General features: G+C 39.1%; 1 protein-coding gene across 2 annotated transcripts; it reads left to right on the forward strand.

Annotated features, from left to right (window-relative positions):
• Positions 1-1,402: 1,402 nt before the first annotated feature.
• tpd52 (tumor protein D52) lies at positions 1,403-16,915 on the forward strand. Of its 2 annotated transcripts, XM_026299636.1 has the most exons (6): positions 1,403-1,539; positions 11,361-11,488; positions 12,022-12,170; positions 12,648-12,749; positions 14,739-14,787; positions 15,000-16,915. In XM_026299636.1, exons 1-6 carry the CDS (start codon positions 1,521-1,523, stop codon positions 15,114-15,116), a joined length of 564 nt encoding a protein of 187 aa, XP_026155421.1. In that variant the 5' UTR covers positions 1,403-1,520; the 3' UTR covers positions 15,117-16,915. The 2 variants fall into 2 exon arrangements, with proteins under 2 accessions (XP_026155421.1, XP_026155422.1); XM_026299637.1 differs by lacking the exons at positions 14,739-14,787; positions 15,000-16,915 and having other exon boundaries at positions 12,648-12,753.
• Positions 16,916-25,096: the final 8,181 nt, after the last annotated feature.

Consider the following 25,096-nt stretch of genomic DNA (forward strand, 5'->3'; position numbering starts at 1 on the left):
GGTAGGATAAAAGCTAATCAAAAAAGTGTGGGTTCAAAGAGTTTATATAATGTGTAATGATTAAAATGTGAAATTGGCCTCCCCCAGAGACCAGTGAGATGTTATAGCCTAAAGTAAAGTATTCTAATATAGTGTCAACATGTATCTCCAGTTTTACTATTCCCTGTCATCAGTGTTAGGTCCAGCAGGTGGCACTGGTTCATGTGAACGTCTCTCTCTTTCTGTTGAGTGTGTATGTGTGCATAATGCTTGACATAGTTGGGTGTATAGTTTCATGCTGTCCAATTAAAGGCTTTACACACAGTGTGAACAAGACTGGGGTTTAACCCAGGTTTTGATTACAATAAGATTGGGGGGTTGTATATCCCAATGCAATGATTACATTTCTAAGGACGTAATAAGGCCTGCCAGGTACAAATAGTGTATGAAGAAAGGGGTAACAGTAAAGAGGTTTTTGCCACTGTTATGCCCCAAGCTTGGAACAAATAATGGCTTGTATTTTGTTTTTTAAACTATACGAATAGTCCAGTTTAGTATGAACTTCTTAACGTATAGGCCATCTTCAAATTCCAAAAAGTCTATTATAAGACACAAAACATAAAACACAAAACTGATAATGCACCCACTAAACTTGATTCAGTTTAGTATAGGTTAGTGTATAGGTGACTGCCAAAACAAATAGCCTATATTAAATAGAAAATACAGAAATGTGAAATAAACAAAAATGCATCCAGTAGCCTAATATCAGAACAACAAACCAATTTATGCATTTTTTGACATATAAAGGCTGAATTCCAAACATTGTTCCCATTATTATTATGTGTTACGTTTTAATATTTTTGTTTTTATTTAGTTTAGATTAGATAGATCAAAATATTACGTATGTTGTAGTTACACAAGTAGATCAGTGTAATTGTCCATATATAACTGAAATATGACAGATACCTGTTTAGGTTTGTCGGCTTATTGATTGTTTCTATTATTTATTGACATAAATAAAGAGATACAAGATTTGATCAACACATTAACCATAAATATTATATGGTTTGTATAAATAATTATTGAATATTAATCTTTTGAATAACATTTGGTTATTGTTTTCAGTGAATTTATGAATATAACATTTAGCCAATAAAATTAACAAAATGAAAATAAACAGAGTAAATATATAGGCCTGCCACTGTAGGTTATAATGCATAAGTTCTTTCAAAGAAAGTACGTAAATAAACAGCATGAAAGGATCTAAAACAAAGTGTGCATTTTATATTGTTTACAAGTTTGTGTTGTTCAATACAAAAACAAAACTAATGACGTGTCGCCCCTCTGCCTTATTGATGGTGCAGAAACTTCATCCACGTGCTATTTTCTGTTTACACTGCGACGTGATGACGTCAGGGCGGGCCCCACCCCGCACGGCGGGCTGCCTGGCAACGTGAGAGAGAGAACAGGAAGGTCCTGCAGCAGCCAAGTGGACAACCTGCACACTGTGGACGTACAACTACTAGAAACAACGCCCAACAATGGAGGATAACGAGAAAGGTAACTGACTTGCTGAAATGTCTCTCCGACTATGTTGCCGAAAATGTGTTCAAAAGACTTGTTTCACGTAAAACTTACCAGCGTAGCTAACTTTGCGCAGTGACAAAAGTTAGTCTATTGTGAACATATGCTACTTTTCACACTAGATTAAGTGAATCTTTGTTTGCTTTACCAAGAAAATACATCTTTTGCAAAAAAATATCTATTTTGTTCTCATAGTGGGCCTGCGTTTGCCAAAAAATAACGCGGAAGTACAATATTACACAGCATTTGTTTCAACATGCCAGATGATGATCTACTTCAGTAAAATATGAACGAGGAAGTTTTCTTTGAAAGATACACATGGCTTGCAGTTGTTAAAATAAAACACACGGACGCGTCTATGAATTATTCTTGGATTTTCAAATTTAGGGAAAAATGTTTATAACAGAACTTAACCCGTGCAAATAGGTTACACCCTGTTTGACAGCTCATTGCATGTTCCACAACATCAAGTGTTTACACTATATGTGTCCTCACACTTCTCTATTATTGTTAATGTTTTTTTTTAATTGGAATATAAATGCATAAGTTTTGTTTAAAAGTATTATGTTCCTTTTCTGCTTAGTATGGAAGATTGTGAGGTTTGTTAGTGAGGTCAAACAGACATAGACATATGTGTTGGACTGCCAAGCGTGGTAATGCAAAGAAAAGAGGTGAGTGTGTGAACCATAGGTATGCTGTGAATGCATTCTACCTGCCAATCCACCTTCCTACACCCACCTTAGACATTTCCCATTCCTGCAAGGCAGCCATCTGCTCTTTCCTATTTCTACCCCACATTCCTTGTCTTTACACAGGTTTGTAAGCTTACCTATTGCAGCTGCTGTGTTTTAGGAAAGTGGCTGTGTTTTTGATGCAGTACAAGAAAACTGTAGCAAATGAGGCTTATATGTAATCTTTTTAGGTGATCAAAAACACTCCTACCTTGTACTTCAGTATCAAAAACCTAGATATTGCAGTTATTGTGTAAGCAAGTGATTGGTGCTCAACCTCAAAAGTGCAGCTCTGACCTAATTTCCCTTCAGTAAAACTTCAGTTTTCACCTCAGCAGAAATTGCATTTCCTGATGTCTGTATATTCTGTTTTCTGTGTTTTCTGCCTTTGTCAGTAAAGAAAATTCTATCAGTCTTTGTATATATGTTGGGGGTTGACACAAATAAGAGAAATACTTTGCCATACTGCTACCAATATCAAAATGTCAAGTTGGTAAAGTCAATTTTAATGTTTGGTTTTGTTTCATTTAGTTGGGATGTATTTTCATCTTGATGGTATCATAAGAACAATTTTCTGAGTCACAGTTTTTGAGGGCAAACCTGTCTTGTGACCATGGTTCCTCTTTTGTTGTTTAAGATTCCTGTGCCATGTATATACTTTAAGGTTTTCCCTTACCATGATACATTATTTCAGGCAACTCAGGCAGCAATTCAGGCAACAATGTCTTGTCTTTTTGTAGCTCTGTAGGTTCCCTTATATGGCCTTGAACCAAACCATGCCTTAACACAGTTAGAAAAAAATGTGTTATGGCCATAGTGCTTAGTACTACTGTTGACTGTTATCTAAATCACCATATGACTTATTTGTGCAGCATTACTGGTTTCCAGTAGCTACTGTCTCAGTTGTTGATGCATCAAGAGAAACTGCAGAAATATGTATTAATTATTATGTGCAATACAAATTAAAGTGTTGTTTACTACAGGGCTGGGGTATTTGCTTTATCTGCTAGCAGAAGTACATTTAAACCCTTCCTAGTTATCATTGTATCCCAGTAAATATTATCATAGGAACTAATAAGTTCTCTTTTTATATAGTTGTACTATCATGGCACCTGGTAGTGAAGTTAATTTTATTGTCACACCTTCATGCAGGTATCTAGGCTTGTTGTATCCTGACACAATCGGTACCTGCATCTCACTGTCACCTGTTGGATTTCAGCCTGCTCAGTCAGTATTTCAAGCTAAAAAGGCTGTTTGAAACACATTATTACAGATCTTTCCCTTTTTAAAATCTTTGTTTTGTTTAATCTGTTTATTCCACTTAGTGATTAGGCACTGATAGAGGTAGAGGAAAAAAAAAAGTTCAGTTTTTGCATTTTTATTTCTGTAACTGTTAGGAATAAGCAATACATTTCATAGTAAAGCCTCATGATCGAGTTGTACTATCCTTGAAAGCTCATATCTCATGATGTATTTTATATTATATTACAACAGGTCCACGATTTTTAATTAGCATGACAAAAAAGTCAAAATAATCTGTGTCTTTTTATTGTTTGGAAGTTGTCTAGTCTGTTTCGGGTATTTTCTGCTTCCTGATTCTATCTCCCTGGTTTTGGTTCAAATCAAAAGTTGAAAAATGTGACAGTCAGTCGTATGAACCAATCTTGTGTTTCAACTCAGTTTTGTAATGAGACTGACTATGAGCCAACATTTTTGCCTTATTAGATTTAAGTGATGCTTTCGGCTATCGCAGTCAACATCCCCCCCATCCTTGTATGTACAATTATGTACTTGTTCACATTAAGAGTGTGCTTCACTAGACTGAAAAAAAAAAAACAACTTTCAAAATATGTTCACATACTGTATGTTTAATATTGCATGTTGTGACAGATTTGTTATGAGGATAGGTATGATCCACAGCATCTCGATATGTAAACATGGACAAAATAAGAGTTGGTAAATTAAATTATTAATTTATCACCCATCTTTGTTTTAACGTCTTATTTAACTATAGTACAAAGTGCATTTGCCTTATTACGTAACTGAATATTTGTGTACTGTGATAGCTGTAAAGTTTGTGGCACATTAAGTTAGTCTACAAAAGCATACTTATGCAATTTGATTGATTAATACAACAGCATCTGTGCACAAATTTAAAAGTTTGTCATGAGGTGTTATAATACAGTACACACTAAATACTGTTTAATTTCATGTCAACATAGTAGATCAAATATAGCTCACAGTTTTCTTGTGTAAATGTAGGTGTAACTCAATGTTTGTTAAAACAATAAGTACACCTAGAATTTCATGTCTGTCAGCAGTTGTGGTTATCATGAGGTGTTTTGAAAAGAGCTCTTAAAGGATTTGATGTGGATCAAGGCATATTTTCTGAAAAATCTACTGATCAAATGCTACCGTCATCAGGCCACTTAATTCTTCTGTTTTCGGTACGTTTGAATGGAAACATTTTTATTAACTTAAGATTTGGCCTAGCTGAGCTCTCATCTGTTTGTTAGATCTGATATCACACAGATTCTCTTCCAGCATGACATTGCAGAGAGAAAAAGAGAACATTGTGAGTGTAGAAACCATTCCTGAAACACTTCTAATTAATTTGTAATTCACTCTTTTTTCAGAAATGCACACGTTGATAAATGAGATATGCAAAATACTGCTGTAGGCCTAAATACTAATTCCCAAAAGACTGGAAATTCTTGCAACCCCATTTTCTACGCCCCTTTATTGTCTGTTACCCTTTTTATAAGTAAGTCTCCTCTTATGAGTTATGTGCTATTTCCTCCTCAGCTTAGTTGTTATTATCAGAAATATTGTAAAACAAGGCTGTCCAGGTTTTTAATATGCGTTTAATTTGATAAAATATTAATGACAGTTGGAGGACTGTGCACACAAACTCTTATCACAAAGGATTCAACATTTTGAGTAATATACATCTTTCTATATGTAACAGCCAGGTAGCTTTGTTTACACTGGCACCTCCAGTAAAACCACAGTGTTGTTTTCACACTACCTGACTGATGAGATAGTGTGTGAATATGAGAGCTTAGGAGGTGATAGTGGGTGAAATTTGTTACTTTTGGACAAAGCCTAGCTAAGAGTTTCTACCCGTTTCCACTCCTTATGCTAAGCTAAGCTAACAACTGTTTACGACACTGCTGCATAGAGCCTAGATTAGCATATTTATGAGATGAAGGAAATTGTAGCATTGAGATAAAGATGTAAGTGTACAGTAAGGAAAGAGGTTCATATTTGGTTATTGATGTACTGTACTGTGCATATACAGTATTTGTCTTCAGTCTGAGGTGAAGCCACACGTTGCCCTTTGTCGTATGATTTATATCTCATGGGAACTTTGTGGACACTCTCGCTGGTCCCACGGTCGTCCATGTCTTGTGATTCTTATTTTTAGCATGTGACAGAGTACGCCATGAATTGTAATGTAATTGATCTCACGCTGCGCTTCATTAACCACTTAAAAACGGCTGTTTGCTTCAGGTTACAGTCTGGGCGGACGGGCGACTTGGGTTGTGTTTGGTGTTCTTATCAGTTTTGGCCTGTAAAGCAATAACACTTTGATCTATGAATACATTGAAATTTTGGTCAGAATTTATTTTCAAAGACTTTTAAGGCATTTATAATATTCAGTACTGTCAGTTTTTACCCAGTTCAGGCATACCAGTTTTCCTTCAAACAAGTATCACATGAATCCAGTGTCTCTCATGAATCAGTGGCTTCATTGGTGACGAGCGCAGCAGAGTGGAAGTAATGTTGAGCTAAACTGGTAGGAAGCACTGTCCAGTCTAAGTATCAACTAAGATGTGAAAAGCATCATTTATGTCATCATTAACAAGCATTTTCCCACTGTATTGTCTTGATCAGAATAGTCCATGAAGAAGAAGTTTTAACCTTTTACTGTAAAGAGGGATTCTCGTTAATGGGGTAGGACCCATAGGGTGACGTGTGCTTAGACCTTTTGATATATCCATGTGGTAAACTCCCATTAGCAACAGTTTTACACATTTAATCTCCTAAAAAAAAAACTGAATCAAGCACAACAAAGCTGAGGAACAAGAGGGTGTATTTTAGTGCATGTTCATGTTGACACTTGATAGTTTGCAATGAGTGACTGTGTGTATATCACTTCCAGGGTTGACCTTGCTGAGTGGAAGCGATGGAGCCTGACTCTGCATATTAGGGCACATTAGTCTGCCCTGTATGGCCTGCAGCCTCTAAATTTCATTGTGCTGGACTTTATATAGATATTTATTAGTTATCCTCTGCCAGTGCTGTTATATCATTTTTTTTCTTGTGAATTATGAGAGTGTTATATACAATAAATCAACAACATAAGCAGTAGGCATAGGCAAAAGGCATTCATTGAATACGCAGCACTTAAGAATCCCCTCTGAAATTGCTTTAGTTCCCATTAATATGATGAATTCTACATTACATACAACTGAAATTGAAAATTTCATTGTCTTCACTTTGACATAGTTGAGTTTGGAATTTCTCCCCCCAAGTGGTTCAATTTTTCCAGAAGAGTGTCCTGTCTGTCTGCCTTAGGTCTAGGTATTTCCTGGATAAGATAACATAAACATGTTCATGTGGCTCTTAACAACAGAGGAATGATGGCTGAGGAGGGCTTAAGGGAACTCTGTGTGCATTCATTATGGAAGATTTCTGTACTAACGTGTACTGACCTACTAATTGTTTCCCATTTGACTGTTTGAGTCAATGTTTGCAAGGATTAGTGGCTGTCATTATCCTTTAAATATTCATTTAGATGTTGTCATAACAACATAACTTTGCATTTCTAGTGGTGCAAACTGAAACCCAGAGTATGATCTTGCAAGATCCTGCCTCCACTATACTTTCTCTGTCATGAGACTACCTGATTTCTCATTTTTATTACCTCTCTCAAAGTGCTCTAGCTCTTTGAGGGCATGCAAACACCCTTAGTTATTACTTTAGTGCTGCTGTGTCACGAGGATACCTTTTCCACTTCACTGCAGTGTTGGGAGTATTGGCCGGTGCTTAAACACACTCCAATGCTTAATGTCCTATCTGTCTAAAAGAGTTTACTGTAACATAAAATTGTCTGCTTAAAGCATTTCCAAAAAATATTAGATTGATATTTTTGCCAAGTAAAAATAACAGATAAAAATAAATCTGAATATGCCACTGGTGTTATAAGATAACTGTGACTTTTTTTTATTGCATTAATCAATTCACTGAGAAAATATTTGTCAGATTAATTGATAATGAAAACACATGTACAGGCAATGGTATGTGTACATGTACAGTTTTGTACACACAAATCATGGTGTAGCATCTGGCATCCTCTCCCCTCCATTCTAGCTTACTAGCATTACTCCTGCTACAAGCTGGACTGGCTCCCCTGGATTAGCGCTTCACTGTAATCTGGGACACTGCAGATTATACTTTTCATCTAATGCCCCCCCACACACATCACATGACCAGCCCACACAAATGGGACCACTTTTAGTCCCTCCTTGGATGACAGGCTTGATGATTGGAAACAAGTGACGGAGTGAATTGAAAGAGCAAGCCGAGATTATTTAAAACAGTGTCGTTGAATATCACTGCAGCACTAGTTCTGGTAACAGTAGCTATTAACTGAAAATGACACTGATGTAAAATGTTTGAGGAATGGACTGAGAATTGACCTTTGGGATTACAGTGGAGAGGAAGGGTGAGGGTGTGTGTGTGTGCACAACACTTGCCTGACGGGACAGGTAATTTATTAACAGCAAGGAAGGAGGAGAGTGTTCACAACGCCTTGGCCTGATGCACAGATAGAAAATGGAAAACCAGCTTCACAATACTCTCACTCTGCCCTTCTGACTACCTGAAAGCCAATACAAAACCTCCGCCTCACGTACACTCACACACTTGGACAGGGAGTGTGTCTGTCTAACGCACACACACTCCACAAGAGTCCAGGACGCTGTAAACAAGGAGACACAGAGGCAGCCGGCACCGCGCCTGGATCACATGCAGACAATCAGCACTTGACTGGTTTTGCTTAGGTGGTGCTGGTGGCAGGGAGGTGGCAGCCTCAGCAATCAACAACACACTGCAAGCTGTAAACATGGAGCCTCTTGAGGAATACCACTCTCCGTTTGACTTTGAACAAGGAGTCAACACCAGTTACCTCTACCTCTCTCCGGCCTACAGTGAAACACCACCCAGCTCGCCAGCTGTCAAAACCAGAGGTAATCACAAGGAGTTAAGGAACAGGCCGCAGGGAGGATGTGAGTGCTGTACGTGTGTGTACTGAACATAATGACAAAAAATAGAAAGGAAGTGGGACCAATGATAAATGGTAGTTTTGGATGTAGATGTGTGTCTGTTTACTTTCATTTAGCTGATTTTTCAGGCAAACAGTTTCTAAATGATTGTCATTTTATTTCAGTTGCAGTTTCGATTATGTAATTTTATAGCTACTCTGTACATTAGGCAGGCAAACACTTTTGTCTCTCGCTTTTTTTAAAACATCATAATACCAGACGTCTTTCCAGTCTGAATATTTATGTAATAACAAGATATCCAAAAGTGTGTGTGTGTGTTTTCAGTGTTTTGGTTTGTGTTTGGACTGAGGTGAAATTTTTGATTTTACAGCTAAAAAAGTTTTGTAATTGGGTCTTCACTGTTTTAACAATTTTACTTGCTGACAGCGAGTTTGGTGATCATGTACTGTAATGTGGGTGGTTATTCAGTTTGCTGTAGCAAGACAAACTTATGCCTATACTCACATATACCTGCTGGAATTTGCTACAGAAACTACAAACATAACTAATGTGTTTCTGCTGGGCTTTAACTTTAATCTTATAAATTCTGTGTTTGAAGCAGACCAGCAAGAAACTCATTTTGAGAACAGTATAATGTATATTATCAAAATAAATGTAAAAATAAAGGAAAGCTACCCTATTAGTGAAAGATGCAGAGCCGTTACATGGGGAAGTGTCCATTACACAATTATGGCTTTGTAAGCAGGTGTGTGTGTGGTGTTGCTGTATCACCAGTAACAGGAAAAGGACAAATGTAAGACAAGAAAGTGAGAGATATGAGGGGAAAAGAGCTTCAGGGAAGATGATGCATAACAAGTCTGAGGAACAGCGGGGGTGGTTTCAGGCCTCAGGTCTGAAATGAGAATTTCCTGTGTACTTCTCACCTAATTACTAAAAACCTTCCCCTATTTCCTCTGTAAAATTAAGCTGGCTTCCAGTTGCATTTTTCACTTCAGCATGTGTTAACATGTAAATATTTGGACTTGTACTTAGCCAGTAAACACTTCCTATTGCATTAACATTAATTAAATGAGTAATGGCACAGCCCAGCTTATGTTAACACAGTTTACAGGTGATTGGACGGCTATGGAAAGTTATTTTACTTGCAGCTCTCCAGAGAGTTCTGAGAAAATTCCGTTGTAGTCTTCGTGGGGATATATATTGCCAGTTTCTTGTGATTTGGGTATCTCTGTCCTCTTCAAACAGTCAGTTGTCTTAGCTAAAACGCACTGGGAGTGACATGACAGAAGGAATGGCTGCCAAGTGTTTGGAATGAGGTGGGAGGAGAGGATATGGGGTTAGCTGAGTGAAAAAAATGGTAACAGGGTAACAAGTCTTAGGAAGGAGCTACTAGTGTGTGGAATTAATTTGAAGTGACATTTCTTTTGATAATTTGGCATTCATTTATAGTAAAACATTTCTCTCAAAATAGCATTATAGGATGTTTGTCTTTGCTGACCTGCAGCGGTTTTATTTGTCACTTTGCAGGTTATGGACTGTAGGTTGTGTCAGTACAGCTTCTCATCATTGCTAGGTGTGGTAACAGATGCAATTGGATGGAAGCCAGTCAATGAAAGGCTGCATTGCAATGTGTTGTTAAGCTACTGCTGCATACCTGTGAATGATATGATGTGAATATGGATAAATATAGTGAGTTTAGTTATGAGACCTGCATCTGTAGCAGCCCAGTAGTTGTTTGTTTTCTAATCTGAGCATGACCTAAAGGGGGAATGTGAAAAATGTGAAAGATTTAGTGACATCTAGTGGTGAGGGTGATAAGTGTTCGGTTTGTCCGTTCTGGGCTACTGTAGAAACGAGGTAGCGCAACATGGCTTCCTCCGTGAAAGGAGACCTGCTCCCTATGTAGATTTAAAAGTCTCATTCTCAGATTAAGAAAATGCAACAATTGGTATTCTCTGATGATTACACACTAATGGCAACACATTTAATAATACTACTATTCCATTTCAGCTAATAGATCGCTCTAAATATTACGTTGGACCTTTAAATGACCTTTACAAGTTGTTCTAGTTCTGTGGCCGCCTCTTCTCCTATTTCTTTCTCAACAGTTCCTTTTTTGTCTCCTTCCCTTTGCATGGTTTTATAAAGCTGTTAGATTAACCCTTTCTTCTTTTTCTAATACTATCCTATTTTTACTTCTACCCTGAATCCTTGAAATAAAAGGAAAGACCAGATGAAAAGAAAAATGACAGTTTGGGGCCCCTTACTCCAGCTCACTTCTGGCCTGGAACATCCTCATCCGCTGATGTCCTTTTGACTGACAGATCCTAACAACCCCTCTGCTCTTGTGTTCTCTCACGCTGTCTGAGCCCAGTATGTCTCCATCTAGAAAGTTCTTGGTATTATTGATGCACTGCTGCTCCTACTGGACACAGCTGTGTCAAAATCAAAGACAAGTGGTTACACTGTGTACTGTATATGTGTGTGAAGTAAAAATATGAGATGGAGAATGTTTTGTGCAATTGAACAGTAAGAAGGAATGCTTGTGTTTTGAATCCTCTTGACTATCATCTAAAAGCATATGCTATGTGGCATGTTTCATATTCATCTACTCCCAACTTCCGTTTTTGTCCTCATCCTCCAGAGAAACAGCTTGACAGGTTGCCAAACAACATCAGTATCACTTCTAATGCCAGCTGTTTGTTGTCATACACCAACATACCAACACATCTTTAACAAAATATTACTTCAGATAATTCCTTATTTTTCCTCCCAGGTCCCCAGCAGCATGCAGAATCAGTCCCAGAGGTGGGAGAAGATGCAATGACGTCCCTGGGCCCCTCGTTTCCTGCACCCGCCATGACAGAGGAGGAGCGGCAAGAGCTACAGGAAGAGTTGGTCAAGGTCAGGAGGGATCAGGGATTAACGATCAGATGGACACAACCTGTTGTTTTTAAAGAGAACTGTCCCTGCAAATAGTGAAGAAGGGTTAGAATAGAAAGTGGTTGACAGTAGTTGGCCTTAAATTTTGGAACCGGTCCACTGACAAACAGCGTCTTTTTACCTTATATACGGAATAGGCTGTGGGATTTGGAAATGGCAAGTTAGTGATTATTATTATTATTACCAATTAATGTATTGATTATTTTCTTTAAAAGGTCACAGTACATTATAATATTAGATGAGAAAAAGTAGAAAATCCACATATCACTATTATCAAAATAGTATGAAATTGTTTTTCAAGCACGTAATTGTAACTTTTTTTTTTTTTTTTGGAAACGTTATGTTTTAGTTCACCTTTCTGTATTTGGTTCTTTCTTTTGGTTCTTCAGTGGCACTGGATCAATTAAAGCAGGGTAAGGGTTAAGCTTACTAAGGGTGGATTTGGAACCTCAAATGTCACACAGGTCAAAGTGTCTGTGTGTGTCTGTGTCCAGGTAGAGGAGGAGATCCAGACTCTATCCAATGTGCTGGCAGCCAAGGAGAAGCTGCTGGCAGACATTAAGCGGAAGCTGGGCATCACACCTCTCAATGAGCTGAAACAGAACATCACCAAAACCTGGCAGGATGTCACTACCTCCACAGCGTAAGTTTGACCTGTTTCACTTGTTACATAGGTTTCTCGTTAGGATCCCGTACCAGTTGATTTACAATCATTCCCAGTACACACTTTATCAGACACCTTTTGAGCTGAACCCGTGTGAACAGCTTCATTATCCACCATTTCTCCCAAGATATGAATCACTGATTTGGTAATGAGATTATTTCTCATTTCTATTCTTTATCTGAATGCCCTGAAAATATGGCTAACTGTCAGCCCTGTTGAGAAAAAAGTACTTTCCCTTGTGAACAATGAGGAGAATGACATCAGGCTGCCTGTGGCCTATGTTGGGAGTTTTACATTATAGGAAATGAACAGCATTCTGATTCAGGCTTTTGAAAATGAAAAAGACATTGAAGTTTAGTTCTGACCATGATGCCTGTCTTCAGTCTTTTTTTTTTATCACTCTCATAGCCTCTATTGTTCCTGTTAAACACTCCTCTTGCCTTCTCTTTCTTTCAGCTATAGGAGGACATCTGAAACGCTCTCTCAGGCGGGTCTGAAGGCCACAGCAGCTTTCACCAATGTTGGCTCAGCCATCAGCAGAAAGTTTGAGGATGTCAGGTGAGACATCAAAAGAATGCACATTCAGAAACTTTATCACAAAATCCTAATTAGCCATAATTTTACTGCAACTTTTTCAGGCCACCTGGCCAAAAGCTGCCCTCAGAAAGCTGAGTAGTGTCAGTATCAGCCATGCTACTACAAATACGACAAGAAATTTAAAAACAATTTCATACCAAAACTACACATTTTTAAATAAATAACACAATAACACTGCTGTTTATCAGAATTTCTGCAAAGTTGTTCATTATGTGCCACAGCATTTTCAGGTTGTAGGGAAAGATGCAGCAGTTTAATGTATAGCCAAGGCATAATCCTTGTTTAACCTGTAGCATCGTTTCTGTTAAGCTGTCTATCTGGATTTGTGCAATGACAACATACCAGCACTTAATATTATCTGCTGTAGTTATTTCAAAATAAGAACTCCTTGAATACAACTTCCAAAGCACCAGTGGCATCTAATTATTGTTAATATTTCCTGGTTAAACAAGGCTTAAACACAAACAACAGATTGTTCCCTTGGAGAAATGGCTTGTTGATCTCCTTCCCCAAATCCTAATCTCTCCTCTCCCCCTGTCATCCTTCTTCTCTCTGGATTAATGAGCTGCAAACAAGATTATTAGGCCCCTCCAAAGCTGCAGTGTGCTGAGAAGTGCAGCCTGACAGATGAGCCTGATCACAACTAGTTTGGGGGGTGGGGTACGGGTAGTGAGGGGGTGACATAACAGGGATCAGAGGGGTCATGTGCATTTATGTGTGTACGTGCTTTGTAGCAGTTTTGTGTGCATGCTGTGATGACAAGATGTTGCCCAATAATGCAAAGGATTAGCACACACCCATGGTGTTAATACCCAATCGATCTTAACAGGATAAAGTAGGATTTATAGGATTCATACACTTGGTAGAGTATGTGCTCATTGTCCCTGTGTCTGTTCTCTTGTTCCTTCTGTGTGAAAACTGTCTTTACTATGCTACGACCATCACTAATGCCCCCTCTCTCCTTCATAATGCTGTCGGATAGCATGCGCTCATTACAACACTCGGCTAGTATGCCTGCCATGAGGTAAGGAGACCCACACTAGTTTGTATTAATGTGACAGACACATCAGTGCCCCCTGAGCTACAAGTGTTGAATAAAACATAAAAGAGGTAAAGGTTAAACAACATTTTATGCAGCACTAGAAAATAGAAACGTCTTTGGCTTTAGTCGTGTTGTAGTTTGCATAGAAAATGGTCTGTGTATGCAGCTTGAGGATACTAAGAGTGAAGAACCACTTTATCCGCTATCAGTGAAGCTGCAGGTTTAATAATCTTGTGTAACCAGACCACGCTTTCGTCAGGCTCACAGAGGTCCAGCAAAAATCTTGTCAGAAAACCTGAGATAAAAGTCAGCATCGATTAGCTGTGTGGAAACACCCATCTAAAGAAACGTCTCTCTACCCCTCTTTTAACCCAGTCTCTGCAAATTCTTTGATGGTCTGTTTGTGTGAGATTAGAGCTGCAGTTATGTCACTGCATTTGTGGATTGTTGATCTGATTAATTTGTGAAAAAAACAAACATTTTTGCAACATTGTAAACTAATGAAAAACTAAATATTCATATTTTGAGACACCAGAACTAGAGTTTGTTTTTTTTTTTTGTCATTTTTGCTTAAAAAACAGTTGTTGCTCATTGTTTAAACAGATTAACCTCTTTTCTTGTCTCTTCTATTCTGTATTGTCTTGATTTTGTTTTCATGAAAATCAACACCTCTTAGCACCTTTTGAGCAGAAAGAAAAGAATGGGGCCATTTTTGGACAATCCTACATTGTGTGTATCATGCATCAGATAACAGGGGCTTAATAGTACAGTGGATTCACTGCTGCTTTTTCTTTACTTGTCTGCCCTTTTATTTTCTAGAACCTTTGTCTGAGTGCATGTCAGCTCAGTTTAATCAGTGGAGCTCCACCTGAGATCTTGTCACCAACTCTTTTATGTTTCTTTCACAGGAATGCACCAACTTTCAAGTCATTTGAGGAAAAAGTGGAGACACTGAAGGTAATAGATTAGAAACAGCACTTAGGCCATGCTGTGAGGCATGTGCATTTTTAAATTGTTGATGTGGCAGTGAGATAGCGTATATAAGTGGGCCATTAATGTATTCACTAATTTACTTTCATTGAATTTGTGCATTTTAACCCTTAGTATTCCACATCATAGGAATTGTGTCATGGGGGGTAAAATAAATATAATTCCTCCCTTTGCTTCAGACTAAGATGACTGCACCAGCATCTGCTGACAACCCAGGCGACCAGGACAACGGCAGCTCAACCAGTGAGCCCTTGGTCAACCAGCCGGACGCCTCGCCCACCCAGGAGATGCACTGAGACCCTGCCTAACCCCTGCTGACCTCTACCTACCCCTCCTCACTTGACCCCCTAGCCCCTGAACTGTCAGCACTTGCCTGTTAGACCCTTATGTGCCAGTTTCCTTTTATTGGAAACAAATGACTCACATCAGCCTTTCTTGTTATCTAATTGCCTAGTCTTTTTGTCTGACACTTGCACGCCCTTAGCTGGTGTAGAAACTGAAAACATGGGATGGGTGCTGGCATGTGGTCTCGTGCTGGCTGTATTTGTGAATCTATTCTGGTTGGCTGTGGGAGAAATCCTCCCTGCTACAGGACTTTCCTTTTCTCCTTACTATCTGCTCCTCTACTCCTCATTTGTTCGCCTTTGTCTAACCAGCAAAGCTCAGATACCAAACATGTTACATGCTGTCAGTATATTGGTATCTTTATCAAATTAACAATGATTCACATTTTTATGTTTGAGTTGTGAAAGTATGAATATCGAGAGATGAAATGTATGAACTTGAAGAGAGAACCATTTACATTTTTTTTTAGTATGTGAAACAGGCAGTTGTTGGCTTCCTGCTTCTGCATGGCCCCTGTTATATGTTAAGAGTTGTTATGTTAAGGACTTCCTTGGTTTACTATGGGTTACATTTTTGGGGCCAATTTATAATGCATGATTTCTGTTTTCGTAACTATAATTATGATCATTTTAGGACATCACAATCATAAAGTAGTCTAACACTGTTAGAATGCCTGTTTGTGTCATATAAGTACAACACTGAGCTACTGATGAGTTACACAGCTCTAAAGTAGTACTGCCAATACTTCAAAGCACATTTCAGAATAAAAGCCATTCCTTTTTTCCATTGTTAAGAATCTTGTCAGAAAATGATGTCCACACTTAGTAGTTCCGGGAAAATGGCCAAGATCAGCAAAGGCCGAGCAAACACACAGTCAAGGCTTAACCTTGACCTGAGGTGAGAGTGAAACAAATGTGTCTCTTCTATGGCCAGAATCAATATTTTAACACTTGTCCATTGTTGCTATCAGGGAGGTACCTAGCCTCTCCCAGGGCAAGAGAATATTTTACAGATGTTAGTTTGTACCTTGATACAGGATAATAATGGAATAGAGAAAGTGATCCCCACCTTATAATGTGCTGTGAGTTTGTTGTTTGGAAATTTTGTACGAAATTGCGCAAAATAGTAAAAAAAAAAGTGTCTTAACAAACTGCAAGATTATATACAGTATTTGCTCAAAATGCTTCTTTCATACAGACCCAGCATCTCCTAATGTTAAATGTATGAATGAGGTCTTATCAGCGTTAACATTTTCAATCACAGAACTATTTCCCTGAGTTGTCTTTACAATCTCATGCTGCTTCATATGATTAAATCCTAGAAACTACTGAACGATTTGTCTCACCAGACACTTTTGTAGTTGCCTAAAATGCACTGGGCTACTGATGGTGGTTAAATAAAACTTGAAGGGCAAACAGAGCCAATCTGAACACAGCCAAGGTTTCCTCTAGTAAACAAACAGAGGACACTTCCTCTGTGGTGTGCACAGTTAGCCTGGTGCAAGTCTTCCCCTGGTGGTGGACAACCGGCTCAACATGAATGTGATTCAGACAGAGGTTTTAACCATCAGGGATCAAAGGGGGATTTTGTACCAACCCTGACACAACAGTGGTTGCTGTTTTGACTCAGCCTTGACAACATTGGCATTTTAACATTAGTACAATATCCTGTGTCTTCATGTAACATCACTTTCTAGCTGGAACAGTGGATTAAAATGTACTCTAATAAAAGTATATCTGTAGTAACCTGACTTAGTGTTAAAATTCTTTACATATAACATTGATGGGGTAAAAATGGGAATCCTATTTGATTACAAGTGGTGTTCCTCAAGTGCGACCCACCAGTGTGTTGTTGATTATCTGGATATATGTGACATTTTTAACACATCAGTGCATTTAATATGGTAAAACACACATTTGAATTACGCTTTAGGAAACCTAAACATCACTCAGCTGCAGTGTTTTCTTTGAACACAAGAGGGCAGCCAAGAACAAGAAAAGCCTGATGAGCTCATTGTTATCAGCTGGTGGTCAAATTTAGCAGAGCTCTGTGGAAGCCAGCTTTCTAGAGAATACTGAGTAGATAAAAGTATTTTTAGCTAATGCCCAGATGCCAAAGTTGTTTCAGTTGTTTCACAAGACTTTCCTGTCTTTGCTCCTCTTGCTGGTCTGGGATAGACAGGGCTGGACAGGTTTCTTGTCACATATCATGAGTTAAATCTAAACCTAATGATAGTGGGCTCTTTGTTTGAACCCAATCAGGGGTTTTAATGCTTTACAACATACTGTAAAAGAAGTATGTGTAAAGCCCCTGGGGAAATGCCAACATCCCGTTTAAAGTGGAAGCAAAAGCAGAAGTACAATTCATTACAGTAATATTCAGCAAGGAACCATCAGTTAGTCCAATGGGTCTTATGAAAGAAATGTGTTCACAGATAAGGGTGGAAATTAAACTGGTTTACTTTCCATAATGAGATATTAGATATAATACTACAATAAATGCACTTAGTTACATCTCCACCCCTGGTGATGTCAACTCATCATTGCCATAAAATGATGAAAAGGTTTTTCTTTACCAAAACATAAAATCTGACTACAATGGAATTTTTTATTGTTTGTTTTTACTTAGCAGAGATGAGAAAAGACCCAGAGACAACAGCTACCAAACAGCTGCCAAAAAAACCTTTATTCAGTTATAACCAGACGCCTCCAGAGTCTTCTAGTCAGATAACTCTAGAGACGTGCTAAAACTGTACACCGAGTCAAACAACAACAGCACCAGAACGCAACTTGCCAGTAAACACCATTTATACAACAAGAACAATGGCAGTTTCTACACACGGAGAGAGGATCAGAAAAAAAAAAAAAAAAAATCCTAAACTGGTACAGGAGTTAACAGTCAGTGTGCATTGATTCTTCTCTTTTGAAAAAAATCATCATATAATCATAGAATTCATTTGATAATATTGTGGAAAAGAATATAACAAAGCATCATTGGTGCAGTAGAGTAATTGTGATAGAGTAGATACATATTGCAAGAGCTTTGTGTGGTGTGTTGTATTAATAATAAAGAATCCCATATATAGAAGCAGTGTTTGAAGCTGACAGCTGTTTGTGTGTGTATTATGATGCGGCCGGCCTTCTTTTAAATGTGCAGAAAGAGAACATTCACTTCAAACACTATTTGGTGCATGTGAGCTCTGAAAGAATTAAAAAAAAAAAAAAAAAATCTCAAAATGATTTACCATCTGTGCATACTGGCAGTGTGGATGCACCTTGATGTATAGTTTAAAGGACTAGTTTGCCTATTTAGGAACTAGCTGTCATTAGTTTTTTTGTTTGTTTGTTTTGTTGAGAGTTATGTTTAGTTATGCTACAGCCAGCAGCCAGTCAGAACAGCTTAGTACAGACTGGACACTGCTGAAAATGATTAGCCTGCCTCTGTCCAAAAGTAACAAAATCCACCCCCCAACCAGCTGCCAACTGTAGCTTCACATTTAGGCTACAATCACGAGAGCGGTATCAAAAGTCTCATCAGACACTTTGCAATAAATCTAATGAGATTCCACAAAGTATAAAAATTCTAATTAAAAATTGAAACTTTTTGCAAAGAACAGGGAGTCATTCGTCATGCTCTCTATAATAGCAATGCAAAATGAGGATCAAGCTATTGTGTTTTTTTTTTCCATGTTCAGCTCTATTAAAAAAAAAAAAACAGGTCATGTGACATTTGAGATGTTTCTGCTGTGTAGCGAACTGCTCAGAATCTGTTCAGCCTGTTTCAATTTTATAATCTGCTGGTGCAACCAAAGAAATCTCTCTTTGTCTTGGGTTTTCAGATGGAAAAAGCTATATTGCTTATGTAAACCTGATCCATATGAGCCTCTTACTGCTCTGTCCCCACAGCGAAGGGAAGCTACTGTTTTTCATGGACAGCAACAATTCTTATTAACTGAGGTCCCAGATGGAGCCTGTGTGCATGTGTCTCATCGTCCTCATCAATTATTCAATGACTTGGACACGCAACTACACATGAACAGCTCCCTGCGCTCCACTAGGAAACCAAACATCACTCACTGATCCCTTGATTTCTCAGCTCTTAGACCCTGCTGCTCAGACACCTCAGAGCAGCAGCCAGACCTGCGTACGACAGGTGTCTACAGCTTGGAAAGCGTCACCACAAACACTGCCGTCACGTAAAATGAGCTGGAACCAGATGTAATGTGACCTAGTGTTTGGTATCATAAACGTGAAATCCCTTGTTTTCCATGTTGGTCATTTGATGGAGTGCGATGCCACTGTTTATGATAATAGAGCACACAGGCAGGGTGGAGGTTTGTTAATGTATTAGTTGATAATACATGAGGTATGACAGCTTGCACACTGGAATATGTGCATTTATGGCTGTAGGAATGGCTTGATTAGTCTATGTAGGGAGCAAAAGCACACAAATACACACAGACACACACACACACACACACACACACTGAGTTTTTTTTGTGCTCACACAAAGCTCACACACAGGAGGAGGTGTAAATGCTACACTGAGCAGATGGGATATACCTTGGGTGGTCATTCAAAACACACACTCCAACATCTCATGCTGCACACACACACACACATACACACACACACACAGACATAGCCTATATTTGATGCTAGCAAACTCCTTGGTGAAGCTGTGTGTTTGGCCCAGAGGCCTGGAGACACGAGCAGCTTCCACCAGCGAGATTTTCACATCATCACAGGACGAGCGCTAAAGCCACAGGGACATATGTTCAGCAGCATGGGCACACACCACCCTGATGCCATAGTTGGCTTTCACACCTCTTCCACTTATAATATGCTTGTGTGTGTAGGTGTGGAGGGGTTCGGGGTGTGTAATATTAGCAAACACATGAGTGCGGTGAAAGAAGACCTGCCCAGAAGGTATCTATGAGAAGATCAAACATAGGACAAACGTTTGCAGCTGGGATGTCTAAATGTATATTTGAGCACTTTTTTAAAATATTCTGCTTGATAAATGATGCAGACTGATATAAATGATACAGATGCATGAAAGGTGGACTGGAAACAAGCATAGCTTCGCCAATTTAAAAATATCCGACCAAATGTCACATCAGCTCTTTCCCATTTTCAGTTTCTTTTCAGTGCAGAGTGATAAACATTTTCTCATTCACCCCACAGCCACGAGACACCAGGTTCATAAAAAGGTAAAGTTACTCCTGATGACCCAGAGGAAGCAGGCCTGCGGGAGAGATGCTGGAGCTCATCCCATATTTCTAAACCAGCTCCCAGACTTATTTTCTCCACATAAATATAAAACAAGTAGAATGGCAAAGAGAGGCTCTGGGAGACAGGTATTCCTATTAGAGCTGACAGCATTTGAGATATCAGAGCACTCTGGCATGGTAAATAATTCTTCAACCTTTAGCAGAATGAAACACCCCCCTGCAGGGTTGATGTTTCTGAACCAGAATTGTGAATTAAATGATGCTGATTGAAGGAGACAAACTCTAGGGGATCACACCAGTGCAGTGGAGAAAAAATTTCCCTGGACTTTCAAAGGTACAGTATATGTCAGCTGCAAAACAATTGCTTTTGTTGGAATTGGGATCAGTGTAGAGATTTGACAATGACATTACATGTGTAAAAAATGTATTTCTTTGCTTTGGTGTCCTGCACTGAGTGGTCACCTGAACGCCACATCAAAGGAATAATTTCATATTTTAGGGAAATATGCTTATGAGTTCTGACTGAGAGTAACAGTCACCTGATCGTACAGTAAATATGCAGCTGGACGTAGCAGCCAGTCAATCTTAGCCCAGTACTCATGTTAAGTTAAACTAACCCGCTTCATATTCAACATACAGACACTGGACTTGTATTGGCATTCTCACTTTACTCTCAGCAGGAAATCGTGTATTTCCCCAAAATGTTGAACTATCCGTTTAATTTTCCTCAATATTTTGACACTGGTCTGACCCTGTTTAAGAAATAATATTCTGTGAACCGCAGCACAGAAATAATAGCCCCCAGCCGTTGTCCCTGTTTATGTCAGAGAAGATCATTTTAACCCAGCTGTGTCACCTAATGCGCTGTCCATGAACAGATCTAGAGAAGGACAATGTGTTGCATCTGTGATTTAGTTTACAGTCTGGAAACACATATCAAACATTTACATTTAGAGGTTTCAAAAAAGATATAAAACGCAACATACTGTGCCAACCACGCCAGGGAGAAGAGCCTGAAAGCCTCCTTAGTCAATTACAGCCACAACAAAGCCAAAGTAACAAACTTTGTGTCCAGATTTACACATTTTCTTCACCTGATTCCTTTAATTAGACACAAATGGAAAATATTATCCATTTAAAGCGCTCTCTGTGTTTCCAGTTGAGCTGTCTGAGGGCCGGGGATGCAGGTGGAGGAAGAACGACTGAGACTTTACACTTTTAGACTTCTTTATAACTCCTGCTGGCACACTTCCCATCACTGCAGGGTTTAGTGTACAGCCTCCTCTAGTGATCTGTCTTCCACAAGCATCATGCCAAACTCTCCTAGGACCACCTAACTGCTAATACACACTCAACAAGGATGGAGAGAGCTGCACTCAGACTATGACAAATTGGTCCGTGCCAATGGGGGAATCACATCTACTTTCACACTGTTTGTGTGGAATTCAAGACACGAGACAGCGGCTTCTTTTCTTATCCCAAACTTACATTTTGAAAACCACGATGTAATGTGCAATTTTGAGCAAAACGAAGGTATATTGAGGCGACACCAGCGGCTTCAACCCCTGCCATGGACGCCACAGCACAAATAGAGCACATTTATATAAAGTCATGTATTCCATTATTTCCTTTTTTGCATGCACATGCAGTATTAAAAATACAGTTAGACCAGAGCATATAGTATATATACTGTTTGAAAAAAGAGTGTAAAAATCCAGTGCGACAGTCATTGAGTTCTTGAGGTCCACATGATTGTTATCAGAAAAAAAAAAAAAAAAAAAAAAAAAACAGCCAATGAGATGATTCCGTTTAAAGAGAGGGGTCGGTCGCCACTCTCTGAGTTGCATATTAAAGAGAAAACTGAAGGAGCTGTGGCACAAACGGCCTGAAATAATGAGTCATGCTCTTTCATTAAAGTTTCACAAATTAATATTCGAATCCGATAACAGAATTCAGGCTGATGAGTGTTTCTCTTCTTTAAAACACATTAATATTCACCCTCTTTCACACAGAAAAACGGGTGATGCCTTTTCAGGTTCCTGTGGAAATCACTTAGCAGCTCCGCACTAAAAATGGATCATCTCACCGACTGTTTCACATGCTGCTTGTTGAACAAGGCTTCCTTGATTTCCCAAACATTTCTAGATTTGCGCCACAACAGTGATTCTTCACATCGACGTACATTAATCTACAAGCCCTTGTACGAAAAAACAGAGACGAGTCATGTTTGGGAAAACAAAGAGAAGAAGAGACATAAAACACACCGAGACACAGCATCATCATAAGTTCGGATCAAAAAATAGTTTACAGCAAAGAGTAGAAAAAAGTCACTCTTAGAACTTGCAACGTCTTTCTCGAACCAAGAAAGGGCCAAAGGGGCCTCTGAACTCACAGGACAGTTCTTTGTATCACAAATCTATGAATTAATAGGTACAGAAAGCAGAACTCAGACTAGCCAGCACCAGAGACATTCCTTCGTCGTTGCTGCGGCCCTGTCTATCACAGCAACATGCCTCCACACAGAGTTTCTATGCATAATGTGGCGACTACTGAGGTCCATTACAGAAACTCTACACTCATCAAGGCACATTCAGGACTTCTATGTTCCTCCAAAGATAACCGAAGTGAGGGCGAAGCAGCTCCTTGAAACACACACACACACACACGCACACTAAGGGCTTCACATCTTTTGAATCATTAATGTATGAGGGGACTCCCCAGCAGTGGCCTCAGAGTGTTTGCAGAAACTGTTTCACCCTCTGTTCAACCCTCCTCCTCCTTCACATTCCTGAACGAATGAATGAAGGATGGTGTGTGTGTGTGTGTGTGTGTGTGTGTTTGTGGGGAGGGAGGCTCTCTTCTTGTTATTGACAAAACAACCCCACCCTGGCACTGGACTGGCAGGGGATAGGGTCAGAGACACACACACACACGCACACACAAACACGCCTGTCAGCATGGTCGCCATACAGCTGGTAGGACCCGGACACACTGCTACTCAGTCTATACTTAGGGTCGTGCAAAGGGAACACTCTGACTACTCAGGTGTGCTCAACTGTGCACAGAAGGTTTCTGTAATTTCACATACAATTTAAAATAAGTCTAATTACATTTCCAGTCATTTTCACATGATTTCCGAATCCTCCACCACCTGCTGTCAGCCTATTGTAGAGCAGTATTTCTGGAGACAACAGGAGGGTCTGTGTTAGGGGCTGCAGGCAGCGAGGCAGACGTCAACCCTGTGGGCATCTGCTCACATGGTTTATCGCCTGCTAAAAAGTGGCCTCCTAACTGAAGACACAGCCTGCCAATTAAACTTCAACTTCTGGAGCTAACAGTGCAAACAAAAATGGAAATAAGGAGAAGTTTTGAGAAGAAAATTTAAAAATCATGGCTACCACGTCAATATACTGATACACACCGATAATGTAGCTCAGGTACACTGTACTGCAGCTTAATCTGTATATACTGTAGCATATATTGTCCTCTACTTGGATGATATAAGGTATAGTAAGTGTCAGCCTCTTGTCACAAACAAGTCTTGTCATGTATGAAATACTGATCTCAGTAAGGATCAGGTACATAAACCAGGAATGCTTGTAAAACCGTCGACAAATGAACTGCTGTTAAAGTCGTGACGGCTACACTGGACAACCAAGCATGGACATAACGTGTGTGTGTGTGTGTGTGTGTGTGGGGACATATAGATCAAGGGTCCCTCATAACTTACAAGAGTTGATTTTTATACTGTCTGTAAGCAGAATAATGTCATCTTGTTAAGCTTATTCATCCTATAAATCATGGCTGAATGCTCAGCCCTTTAATAGGCAGCAGCAGAGGGGTAAACACACTAGAGAACAAAAGCCAGACCAGCGGCTGCTGCACCATTTGAAAAAAAAAAAAAAAAAAAAAAGTCCTCATAAGTATTCATATCACTCTCGCTAGAGCAACAAGACCGCCTATTGTGGCTCTTTGATGCCAGTTTTAATTCTGCTGTGCAAACACGTTTATAATGGCAACCCATTTCTGAGCTCGTGGTTAGCTGTTTGCTTCCCACAGGTTTAAAGGCTGAGAGCTCAGATCTGCTCTAATACGAAGCTACATGACCAGATCAGGAGGATATGACATGATTGATGTCATTAAGGTGTCAAACTTTAGTAAAACAAATGTTCTGCCCCAGAAAGATCCAGTAAACCCTACCAACCTCTATGACGCACTCATCTTGTTGGTCAAGTGTTTCAAATTTTAGACCATTAAGACTCTGTGATATTGGTGAAAATGACCATTTCTTCCACTACTGGCAACTTTCTGTAAAAATGAGATTATGATTTTTAATGAACAATATACAAAGTACAAAATAATTTGGATATTTGTTGACACGATCTGAACTCAGGCCCCATTTACTTACTCTCTGTGGCACTTAACCGCATCACAGGCTTCATCAGTATCGGAGGAAGTACATGTTGTCAAGTTTTATATTTAAGCATAATTATGAACATTTCCATTTTGTCTGTGAAGAACATTTTCCTAATACTTCAGCAGGCTGAGTTAGCTTAATTGAAAGTACAATGACAACAAACTCAATCTACTGATGAAGGCTGCATGATGCAGTTGAAAACACCAGGTCAAGCAAACAAATGGCCTTACAGTTGTTTTTCTCAAGTGTTGTGTTTATTTTGAATGTTTACTGAATATATG

Source organism: Mastacembelus armatus, chromosome 11 (genome assembly GCF_900324485.2).
Source record: "Mastacembelus armatus chromosome 11, fMasArm1.2, whole genome shotgun sequence".
In the NCBI taxonomy this organism is placed as follows: domain Eukaryota; kingdom Metazoa; phylum Chordata; class Actinopteri; order Synbranchiformes; family Mastacembelidae; genus Mastacembelus; species Mastacembelus armatus.

Coding starts and splice junctions, on each gene's coding strand:
- tpd52 (XM_026299636.1), top strand. Junction 12,171..12,647: donor GATGTCACTACCTCCACAGC/GTAAGTTTGACC, acceptor TCTTTCTTTCAG/CTATAGGAGGACATCTGAAA. Junction 12,750..14,738: donor AGAAAGTTTGAGGATGTCAG/GTGAGACATCAA, acceptor TTTCTTTCACAG/GAATGCACCAACTTTCAAGT.